At 42.2% G+C, this 12,339-nt stretch overlaps 1 protein-coding gene across 1 annotated transcript in view; it reads left to right on the top strand.

Moving 5' to 3' along the window:
* The window catches only part of LOC126210208 (nuclear RNA export factor 1-like), a 204,129-nt gene that overhangs the window by 23,218 nt on the left and 168,572 nt on the right, over positions 1-12,339 (top strand). Inside the window, exons 2-3 of the mRNA XM_049939387.1 lie at positions 6,424-6,573; positions 10,581-10,858. Of these exons, the coding sequence (XP_049795344.1) occupies positions 6,563-6,573; positions 10,581-10,858 (289 nt within the window). The 5' untranslated portion in view covers positions 6,424-6,562. The remainder of the gene's footprint in view (positions 1-6,423; positions 6,574-10,580; positions 10,859-12,339) is intronic.

The following is a 12,339-nucleotide window of genomic DNA, read 5'->3' as shown; positions in this document are numbered from 1 at the left end:
AACCAGTGCTACCCTTGCCGTCCTGTGGTAGCAAACATCCAGGAGTCTATCTCTGCCCTGGAACGGTCCAGTCGTTCTGCGGTGTTTGTGTGGACACCAGGACACATTAGAATCCCAGGCAACGAACTTGCTGACAGGCTGGCCAAACAGGCTACGTGGAAACTTTTCCTGGAGATGGGCATCTCTTAAACTGACCTTTGTTCTGTCTTACGCCACAAGGGTTTTTGGCTTTGGGAGACAGTGGCATAACAGTATGCACAACAAACTGTGTGTCATTAAGGAGACTACGAATGTGTGTAAGTCTTCCCTGCGGGCTTCTCACAGGGAATTAGTTGTCCTTTGTTGGTTCCACATTGGCCATATGTGGCTCACACATGGTTACCTCCTCTGTCGTGAGGACCCACCTCAGTGTCGCTGTGGCTCCCAAATTATAGTCTTCCACCTCTTGCTGGACTGCCCACTTTTAGTTGATCTGCAGTGGACTTTTAACTTTCCCAGCACACTACCTTTGGTGTTGGGCGACAATGCCTCAACAGCAGCTTTAGGTTTACGTTTTATTCATGAGGGTGGTTTTTATCATCTGATCTGAGTTTTAGTCCTTTGTTCCTCTGTGTCCTCCACCCTAGAGCTTTCAGGGTGGAGGTTTTAATGTGTTGCAGAGTGGCTGGATTCTCCTTTTTTACCCTCATGGTCAGCCAGCCACGGTCATCTGCTTTCTTGTTTTTAATCTCTTCTACTGTTTCTTGTGTGTGTCTGTGATTTTCTTGTCCTGTTTTGTCCATTGTAGTGTGTGTTGTCCTTCTGTCATTCTTCTAGTTCTTTCTATTTCCTGTTATTGTGCCATATGTCTTCTTTGTTTTCTTCTTTCCCTTGGGTAATTGTTCTACTGGGAACAAGGGACCGATGACCTCACAGTTTGGTCCCTTTCCCTTCACTTTTAAACCAACCAACCAGATCAGGGGTTACAATTGCAGTCCATGTCAGGTCTTTTTACATTGAATTCGAGTCTTTTCCTCTCCCACTTTTCCTCTGAGTCCACTCGTGTCCACGCCCACGGTCCGTGCCTTGGCCGCAGCTTCATGTGGACCTATCGCAAGGCCCAAAAGACTCAGGTCCTCCTGAGGCCCTCCGCCACCAGTTTTTCTCTATTCTTGGCAAGGTCCAGGGCTCATAAATAGTCTACACTGATGGCCTGATGGTCCATTGTCACACTGGCTTCACTTATGCTCACACTGGACATACTGAACAGCAGTCCTTGCTGGATAGCTGCAGTGTTTCCACTGCAGAGTCAGCGGCCATATCTCGTGCTCTCAGGCATATTTGCTCCTACACAGGTGAGTCCTTCCTCATCTGTAGTGAATCCTTAAGCAACCTACAAGCTGTCCACCAGTGCTTCCCTCAACATCTTTTGGTAATGACTATCCATGGGTCTGTTTATCCCCTTGAAAACTGTGGACATTCAGTGGCTTTCATGTGGATCCCAGGCTACCGGTAAACCATCTCTAGAGATCGGGACGTTGTAGACTGATCTCCGATCGGTCTTACGCTGTAAAGTTTTCGGGATCAGGAATACCGAGTAGCACACACTAAGTAAACCAAATAAATTACATTTTATCAAGGAGACAACCAATGTGTGGAGTTCATCCATACTTGGCTGAATCACAGTCACCTCCTCCATTGCGAGGACCTACCCCAGTGTTGCTGCGGCTCTTGATTGACAGTAGTCCATATTTTTTTGGACTGTCCTAATATAGCCTCCTTGAGGCTGTCTTTTAACCTTCCTGACTCATTACCTATGTTATTAGGTGATAATACGCCAATGGCTGATCTACTTTTACCTTTTATTCAAGAGGGGCGTTTTTATCACTCAATCTAAGGGTGGGTGTGTAGCCTTTTCTCTCAGGCCTTCACCCTACTTCAGTTTTAACTCTTCCTCCCTGTTCCTGGTGCTGTCTGACTTTGTGTTCATATTTTTACCATCTGTGTTTCTCTTGGCTTGTGCTTTTAGGTCAGAGATTTTAGTGTGTTGCAGAGTGGCTGGCTCACTTTTAACTTGCTTCTGTGTGGTTATACAGTTCTTTTTATGCATTTTGTTCATTTCCATGATTTTAAGTGATAGGATTCATTTGGGGTATGGTTTCATCCAAGACCTGTGTGACCTTGGGAAAAGGGACTGATAACCCCACAGTTTAGTCCCTTTACTCCCCAAAACGAACCAACCAACCAACCTACCAACCTTTTCCTCCCGGATTCCTACTCGTCACTGTTGACGCCACCTCCCTACACACCAACATCCCTCATGCCCATGGTCTTATTGCTGTTAAACACTACCTTTTCCAATGTCTTTCAGACTCCAAATCCTCTACCTCGTTCCTCATACTCCTTACTAATTTGATCTTAATCCACAACTACTTCTTATTTGAATAGAAGGTACAGGGTGACAATTATTGAACTAGATGAAAAAATTGTAAATTAGTTACAAATTACGACATGCACATACTTGATTCAATATTAAACGTCACTACAGTTGTTTAGATTTAGGTTATGACATGCTCAGTATGCCTGCAATCATTGGCGACGATGTGGTACTGACAAACAGTGAAATTCTGCATGACCCTCTGATGTGTCAGGACATTGATGCTGTCGATGACCTGAATGGCTGTTTTCGGCTCAGCAATGGTTTTAGGGTTATTGCTGCACATCTTGTCTTTAATATAGCTCCACAAAAAGGAGTTGCATGTGTTCTGATCGGGAGAATATGGTGGCCAATTGAGGCCCATGCCAGTGGCCTCTGGGTACCCCAGAGCCAGAATGCAGTCCCCAAACTGCTCTTCCAGGATGTCAAACACTCTCCTGCTTTGATGGGGTCGAGGCTCCATCTTGCCTGAACCACATCTTGTCAAAATCAGGGTCACATTGGATAACAGGGATGAAATCATTTTCCAGAACCTTCACGTGCCATTCATTAGTCACTGTGCATTCAAAGAATGTCGCACCGATTCTTCCGTGACTGGACATTGCACACCACACAGTCACCCACTGAGGGTGAAGAGACTTCTCGATCACGAAATGCGGATTCTCAGTCCCCCCAAAATCTGCCAATTTTCTTATTGATTAACTCGTCCAAATGAAAGTTGGCTTCATCGCCAAACCAAACCAAGCATGCACATACTAATTCGTATTATGCCCCATGGCCAATCATGCAGCTTGATCATTATAACACAAACTAATCAGAAGTTATGACGATTTTATTTAATATAGTTTAATAATTGTGACCCTGTATATAAACAAATCTGTGGCACAGCCGTGGGCATTTGCACGTCACCTTCCTATGCCACCAGAAAATCCCTCCCACACAGCCTGGCCACTCTGGGACAGCGTATCTGCAGTGACAAAAACTTCCTTCTTCAGTATGCAGAAGTTCTCACCGTGGCCTTCACAGACAGGCACTGTCCCCCAGACCTAGTCTGCAAGCCTATCTCCTGTACAGTTTCCCCTCACACCCCCAATCCTCCCACCAACCCCAAGAGCCAAGGAGACCATCTAGAGGAGACCTTCCTAGCCTCCTGAATCACCAATCCTCTAGTCTAGTTCAGGTTCATTGATGATATATTCATGATTTGGACTCAGGGCCAAGACACCCTACCTTTATTCCTCCACAGCCTCAACACCTTCTCTCCCATCCACTCCTCAACCCAGTATGCCACCTTCCTAGCTGTTGACTTCTTCCTCTCTGGTGGCTCCATCCACACCTCTGTCCACATTAAATCCACTGACCACTAACAGGACCTGCATTTTGACAGCTGTCTTCCCTTTCACACCAAAAAATCCCTCCCATACAGCCTGGCCACTCTAGGACAGCGTATCTGCAGTGACAAAAACTCCCTTCTTCAGTATGCAGAAGTTCTCACTGTGGCCTTCACAGACAGGCACTGTCCCCCAGACCTAGTCTGCAAACCTATCTCGTGTACCATTTCCCCCTCACACCCCCAATCCTCCCACCAACCCCAAGAGCCAGTCACAAAAGTGTGTCCCCTTCATCACCCAATACCACACTGGACGGGAACAACTGAACCACCCATCATTATGGTCTGAAATGAGGTACATCCTACCCAAGAAACTTTCCACCTCTTCTAAAGTGGTGTTCCATCACTCACCCAACCTCCACAACATCCTATTCCATCTCTGTGCCACTCCCAATTCCAAATCCTTGTCACAAGGATCATATCCCTATGGAAGACTTAGGAAAACCTGCCCAATCCACCTATCCAGCACTTCTTATTTCAGTCCTGTCACAGGTTTATCCTACCCCATCGGGTGCCGGGGCACCTGTGAAAGCAGCCATGTCATTTACCACCTCTGCTGCAATCATTGCACAGCTTTTTGTGTCGGTATGACTACCAACTAGCTGTCCGCCAAGACGAATGGCTACCACCAAACTGTGGCCGAGAGCAGAGTAGACCACTGTGTGGCACAACATGCAGCTGAAGACAACACACTTTGTTTCAATAGCTGCTTCACTACCTGAGCCATCTGGATTCTTCCCTCCACCATCAGCTTTTCTGAACTGCACAGGTGGGAGTTATCCTTCCAACACATTCTCCCCCCTGAAGCACAACTAGACAAATAAAAAGGCTGAATGCTTTACAAAATTTAACTGGATGAAATTTACAAGAATAATTAACATTTGACAAACAGTGTTGCCTTAAGTAAACATGAGCCAGAACAACATACTATCGAGGAAGGACTAGGTGCATAAATCTGTTAATCAACACAGTAACAGACCAGATATAAGAACATGAAACAGTACAATAAATAACTTCATGGAACCCGGAAACTAAAGTTTTAGTTATGGCCCAGGGCCAGTTTCAAACCACAAAGAAGAAAAACTCAACTTTGGCCATTAGTTTCATGGACTAGTTGCAACAGGCACAATATACATATGGACCACCTGGGATGATCACACAACAAGATGTGTCACCCACTGTATTGGCATCCCTTGTGGATTGCAGGTGTGCAGTCTGCGTAACATGACCCTCTCAGTGACCAAAGCTCATACAGTTAATGCAAACGAGGTAGCCGTACACGAGCGAGGGAATACAACTGGGGTAGGGGAGTTAATGCAAACGAGGTAGCCGTACACGAGCGAGGGAATACAACTGGGGTAGGAGGCAGACCGAGGATACAAAAACTTATTAGTTGAAGTACACAGAAAAACTCATACTAACTGCACAGAGGGTAGGCAAAATTAGAACTACAGTAAAAATATCAAATTTTCATTAGCAAAACATAGCACTAAACCACTATGCTTGGGACTGACACATTTAAACAATCACCTGAAATACCTGGAATTTACTATCTTTAAACTTCAGTATCATGAATGAGCTCACAAAAACAAGAAAATGCAATTACTCTGCCAAGTAGACAGCACAATAGATTTTCAGAAATCTTAAACGTATAATTTGCATTAAGATCTTGACTAGGTTACAGATTTACATCACCAAGATGTACAATGCCGTGCAGTATGCTACACGTAAAATTCCAAAACTTAAAACAAGGCAAATTAAGCTTCAGTAGCTTTCAGTTTATCACAGTTCCAGCAGTGAGCCTACAAGTAAATAACAGATCAGATACACCCAGGAGAACAACCTTCCAGTGACATAACTGTTGTTTAAAGTTAACAGTCCACATGAGCAATAGTGGAACACATCAGGTTTTCCATTAGTTTCAGTACAAATAAGTATATGAATTTAAATCACTCACACACAAGCTTAACCGTGTCAGATTGCACATAGCCGGAGCCGATGTATGTGAAGACAGTCTTTTAAAATACAGTCTCGAGCTAGCTCCCAACCGTGCTGCCTATACACATGCAGCAGGAAGCAACAACAATGCTCGGATCCAGAGTTCGTATCAGTAATTGCTTCACTTCCAGGAGATCATCGGCTTTGTTCTCTGTATATTTGGTGTTAATGGACAAAACAAATTTTGCCTACTGGCCAACGTGCGACTAAAATAGGGCACCACCGTAATGCTGAGAGGCCCCACAGCCCTCTGGGCTACCATCGTTGCGCACTTCCTTGTAAGTCTTCTAGCCAAGTTTCGTGCATTCGTCTCATTGCCCAATGCCAAATCCTCCTCACCTTCAGCCCCGGAGTGCCACGTAACCACACTGCGTGACACCAAACTAGTGATACGCAAGCAGCTATGGAAAACTTGAGACGAGCTGTCATGGCTCATATGTGTCCTGACAAAAATGTCTGTTTCTTTTTCTTCCTTTCTTTTTCTTTTCTTCCTTTTCTCTCTTTTTTTTAAAAAAATATTTTTTTCTGATATCTAAGAATGCTAGGTTTTGTCGTTATCAGCCCAATTGCACCTTTCCTTAGCCACTGAAAGTATTAATTAGTCCTTCATTCTTGGCAGTGTGCCAGGAGAACCACAGTCAGCACCATTTCGAGAGCAAGGCACGATACGTCCCCCACGTGTGCGCAGGGCAAGAGGACGTAAAAGTCGTCAGAAGCTAAAAGCGAGAAAGTTGCAAGAACACCTACTTAAGGAGGAAATGTATCAAAGGTATGTGAATTCTCCTACTTCTCACATTCCACTCGTCTGCCTGTGAGAAGAAGCCTTTCTCTCTGCCTGTGGTGGCAAACGCAGACTGTAGTCACAGTGTCATTTCACCCGAGTAGCATTATAAAGAAATGACTGCTACCGAGCAAATGTCTGCCTTAATGCATGTTATGTGCAACGCAGTTGCCGCCTGCTCGTCTCACTCGTGTTTGGCAACAGAGTTCTTGCCGCTACTTTGCTACAGTATCGTAGGGTCTCGGAGGTCTGCGAGCAGGTGCCGAAATAAAGATACTGTTTGCCTGAAGGCTTTCAAATTCTGCCAGCTGAGGACTGGAGCTGAGGTTGTTTGAGCTAGAAATTTCAGAAGTATAATTTGTCGAATAAAGTGAAAGTCTCATAGATATCACACCATTTCATCTGAACTTAATTTCTCGTCATGAGTCACCTTAAATGAAATATCTGTATCTTGTTTTGAAAAACTTGCAGCTGATTTTGGTGGCAAAGATAGTAGAGACATCGATACTGCAGAACCGGTAAACAAAATAGCTGCTTTCTATGTCTGGATGAAAAAGCTGATAAGAGCATTGGCAGTGCTTTCCATTTGGATATTTGGAAGGTTTTTCAAAGAATAACTTTAGAGATGTTTGTCCAAACATGAAAATAGCTTTGAGGATATTTGTGACAGTTTTAGCGACTTATTACCGGACGGTGGTGGCGTGGCTGTATTACAGTGATACTGCCACCACTCTCAGTTCCGTTAACTAAAAAACAAATGTAATACAGTGATTGTTAATTGAAGGAAATGGATCATATCAGGTATTACGAAAGATAGTTATTGTCAGTGGAGTGTGAACAGTATGATTTATTGTCATAAGTACGATTCAGAGCGAACACCTCTGAATATGCACACGTAATTAATATTCTGCGAGCTTCTATACCTTGTTGATTTTTCACACTGGAACTCTCAAACGAATTAACACCGTGCAAATAATTGTATTACTAACGGATTAGCAATTTCAACAAAACAGTGCCGACCTGCTCATATTCTCAACCCGACTGCGCGGTTCACGTGACATAGTACTGCTTACTGACTGTAGACTGCTGATTGCCACCTAGCACTGGCACAATGACAAAACCAGAGGTAGCTGCTGTACAGTCACCGCGATTAAGCAGTTTGCCAATTTGACTTTCAAATCTTAGAAATAATAGCAAATAACTCAACATGTTATGATATAGGATCCTTACAGGCTGCAATGTCTTGCCATTGCAATTTCAGAATATTGAAGATGATAGAAACTGTTTACTATAGATAGAATGTGAAATGATTGCTAAACTTGATCTCGATGACATAATCCGTAAGTTTGCTGCATTCTGAATGAGGAGATGCCAAATAAAATAATAAAATCACAATTTCTGGAAAGGGTATTTCCCAATTCTTAACTTTATAGTGCTTTTTCTTTTATTTCGTATTAGTAATTTATGCACTGAGATGTTTCCTGCTGCATTTGGACGGCCTGAGGGGCTTCATGCACTGATTCTGATGCTAATGTGTACGGATTCAGAAGTTACATGGTTATCAGGAGTACATCTCCCTTCTAGATATCTTCTTTCTTCCTTTCATCTCCTGTGCAGCTTGGCCTGTTCTGGGAGTGGAATTTTTATTATCTGTTTCCAGTAAACTATAATGAATAACAGAAGCCACTCTTTGAAGATGTACATATGTTGTTCCAGCAAATACAGTCTCAGAACATCCGGTACAATAACTGTCTTCCATTATGATTAGTAATTGCATCTAGTGTTACAAATCAACAGACAGTTCAGACACAGCTCTTTATCAGGCTTCAGAGCAGACTGACTTTCTTCTCTCCCTTTCGTGACATAGCCCACTGTCGTCGAGTACGGCACATCTCCAACACGGGGGTGCAGCTGCACGGAGTAACGGTGAAGCTAGCAGCTGCTGCCGAGTGTGACCAAACCGCAACCTCGCCCCGTCTCCCAGAAACACTGCATCTTCACACTCTCTTACTTGCACAGATAGTATGAAATCTCTAGACAATATATCTGGCCAGACTTACTAAACCACCTAATAAAAATTAATTGCACATTTGGTGATCATTATTCATTGGTACTATGAACACTGTGCAACACATCACTTCACTGAAGTGGTATGTTCCATCGCAGGAAGAAATTAAAATCTATTGTTATTATACATCATACTAAAACCAATGTGTAGTAGATGCCATAAAGAATTCAATATAATATTGTTTTACTTTAAACTTTTCTATTCAGTTTATAATTTTACTGGAATGATACATTTAATCTGGTCAGATACATTGTATCTGGTCAGTGTAGGATGTCACATGAAGCCCTCCAAGGGACACCCTTTGTGTGTATTAATTCCATCGACATGACAGAAACATTATTGTAAATATTTTTCGTAACTGAGAGATCTTTAAGTGTACTGCTGAGAGCTTAAAGGCCCCTCAATTCTTCAACAATTCTTTTTTTGTGTCCAGTATTGCATTATGGTAACCAAACCACGCTATGTGATATAATAACTATCAAATGTTCCTCAGTCCTGTATAGTTAACAGGTTGGTGGACTCGGGTAGCATTTCTTCCTTCCCTTGTAGTAGTTACTCTGTTAGGCTGAATTATAATACTTATATATCCTGATTTCCATTGTCAGCAAAGAGATTTTGAGCTTCACGGATACCGGCGGAAGATCCTTTATATATAATGGTAGTGAGAGTAGACCCAGTGTTGATGTCTGTGGTGCACCCCCTTCTGAAGATTTGGTTTTATTATTACACTCCTTGGGTTTTGTAATCCAACACACTGAATCCTTTTAGTTAGATGCACTGAAAACAAGTTACCAGTGCTTTTAACAAGTCATGGAAAATACCAGTTGGCAATATTTTCTTATTTAAATTTTGTATAATCTTATTTGTGAATTGGAAAATAACATGTTCTGTGGAGAAACCCTTTTGAAATTCAAATTGAGACTGACCGAGTATCTTATTTTGAGAGAGGGATGTTACAGTTTGTGCATACATAATGTTTTGCAGTAGATCTATGTTTGAGGGGGAAGTGAGTGGTGAGACTGATTGGATGTCGTTAATAATCTGTCGATCTGTCACTGATACGGGACAGCAGCCAGTCAGATATTTGCCGAAGAAAAATCACCGAACGGCTTTATGTTTTCAGAAATTGTCACTTTATTTACACAACCAGATTTGGCATCACATCAATATCATCTTCAGACCCCTATCCACTCCATGTACAGAAAATCAGTTACATTGATGTACGCATAACCAGAGCTGTCAATAACAGGATTCAGTGAATTTATTCGTGGAGTGATGCCACTCACCATATAGCAGAGATGCCGAGTAACAGATAGGCAGGTTGTGCCTATCTGCGGCTCGGCATCTCCATTATACGTCGAGTGGCAACTTTCGTATTCATAATATTGTACATTCCGTCCTAGATTTTCCATTGTTTGATATTTGTGGAGTGAGTACTTTTAAGACTTGACAGTAAGTCAAGTCAGGTCAGGTCATGTCTTCGGAGTACACAGTCCACAAAAAATTCACGGAATCCAGGTATTTATGACTCCGGTTATGCCCGCATCAACGTATCCGATTCTCTGTAAAGTGAGTGTGTAGGGACCTGAAGGTGGCATTAATGAGAAGCCAAAACTGGTAACGTAAATAAAATTACAACTTCTGAAAACGTGTGGCTGTTTGATTGTTTCTGTTTCCAAAAATAGGATACTACAGTCAATCTGGGAATATCCCCTGCGATAGTGAACTGTTGTGTATGTAGCTGATTATATTGCATATTTGTGTAGAACAGTAATGTTCTGAATCCCTCTCGCCTGTCTGACACCCACTCAGTACCCCAAATATACACCGAGTCGTTACCTTTCCCCCTATAGCAAATTGCTTGTACACTTTGTTTTGATATAATTCTAAGCCTCGTTGATTTAATATCATGTGCTGTGTGTAATAGCCGGGTACTTACCCAAGTCCAAGTCATCCCAGAGCCGACTGTGGAGAGTGGGCCACTGCTATACGATACCACAGCCCCAGTCCCAGCAGGACAACATGTGGTGCAGCAGCAGGAGCTGCCACCACTGATGGTGCAGCAACCCGTGGCTCAGCCCCCTGTGGCGCAGCCACCCATGGCGCAGCAGCCCTTGGTGCAACAGAGCCACTACCAGTCCCTGACGACAGGTGCCACGCCAGCCCAGGCAGTACCACAAGTGTCGGACGTGCACACAAAGGAGGGTAAGTGAACACTTCGTGAATAGACTTTTCCGTATTTCACAGGGTGCATATGCCCTGAGACAACTGGGAAATATATGGGAAAATTGCAAAAATTTTTTCATCCAACAAAAACCCCTGGGATTTTTTAGAATTTTGGGAATTTTTCAGAATTTTGCAATTTTTTCATTGTTTTTGGTGCCAGCAAAATTTTTGTATTTTTGACTGGTAAGAATTGATACTCCAGCAAAGAATATTACATTAGCTTGCTACTGCAGAATAATACTGCAGCAATAAAACATAAATGAGAGAATAATACCAAAATAAAACTTAAGTTTCAAGGAAAATTCACCATTTACAACAATAAAAGAGGGCACACACGAGCATCTGTTGACAGCGAAGTGTGTCAAAGGCTTTAGGATGTAGACCGTGCAATACTTCGTAACAAAAAACTGCTTTTGAGTAGCACGACATCACTACTGTTTATATTTTTAACAGTCTGTGGGGAAATATTGCAAATGACGGTGAGCAGCATTACTTCGAAGTAAATTTCTTTTTACACAAAATGAATTACATTACATGTGAGAATATGCGAGAAATTACTTAAATCGTTGAGAGTTTGACTCTCGTTTGAAATTTATACACTTTGAGACCAGTCACTTAAAAAATTTGTCATTACTTAAAATTACACACTAAAAAGACCAAGCTTCAATGTTAGTTTTTTATAATTATTTTAGTTCTTTCATAGATTACAAATTATGCAATAAGAGAGGCAAAAATTATAATTATCCTTCAAAAAAAGTGAGAGATGTTTTCTTGAGCAATCTCACACGTAATTGGCTTTTCTGTGGTAAAGTCGAAGTGCTGATGGAACATACAGTCAGACAGGTATCTCAAAAAATGTTGATGCACAACAGTAAAATTTATAATTGTGCTTATCAGAAGTATTCCGCTGTTGCAATTTAAGCTGTGCTCTCAGGATCCTGCGTAGCCACTCCCTCGGAAAAAGACAGCAAAAAATTTTTGACAGCCAGTGTGAAAACTTAGCTTTTCTTGTAGCTATACCTTATGTATATGCATTTAAACCATTAACTTTTCCAATTTGTGTGTTTGCATCACTTAACAGTGATTTTGTTATTGGCTGATAACATCACATTTCATGTGCTAGTAATAGTTGTCATTGGCTGGCGAAATCATGTAACACGAGCTATGTTTGACTGACAAAAGCACATCACACAGTTCAGGCTCAATTTCAGTGCTTCGTAAGCTACCGTGCTGTATTTGGCGGAATTCATATGTATACTTTCACAATAGAAAAATACGGAGCGTTCATGTTGCTACATATCAAAGATCTTTCCATGATATGTTGTTTTTTTTGCTGGGTTTCATTTTCTAAAGGGGCCCAGAAGTTTTGCACTGGTATATAAAACCTTTACCGATTAAAGGATTGATAAGTTCTGCTGCTCTGAGGGAATGTATATTGCCACTTAACATGGGAAAAATGT

The sequence above is a fragment of the Schistocerca nitens genome, chromosome 10 (assembly GCF_023898315.1).
Source record: "Schistocerca nitens isolate TAMUIC-IGC-003100 chromosome 10, iqSchNite1.1, whole genome shotgun sequence".
NCBI lineage: Eukaryota > Metazoa > Arthropoda > Insecta > Orthoptera > Acrididae > Schistocerca > Schistocerca nitens.
The sequence above is the reverse complement of the archived record's forward strand: the minus strand, read 5'-3'. Positions and strand labels throughout refer to the sequence as shown.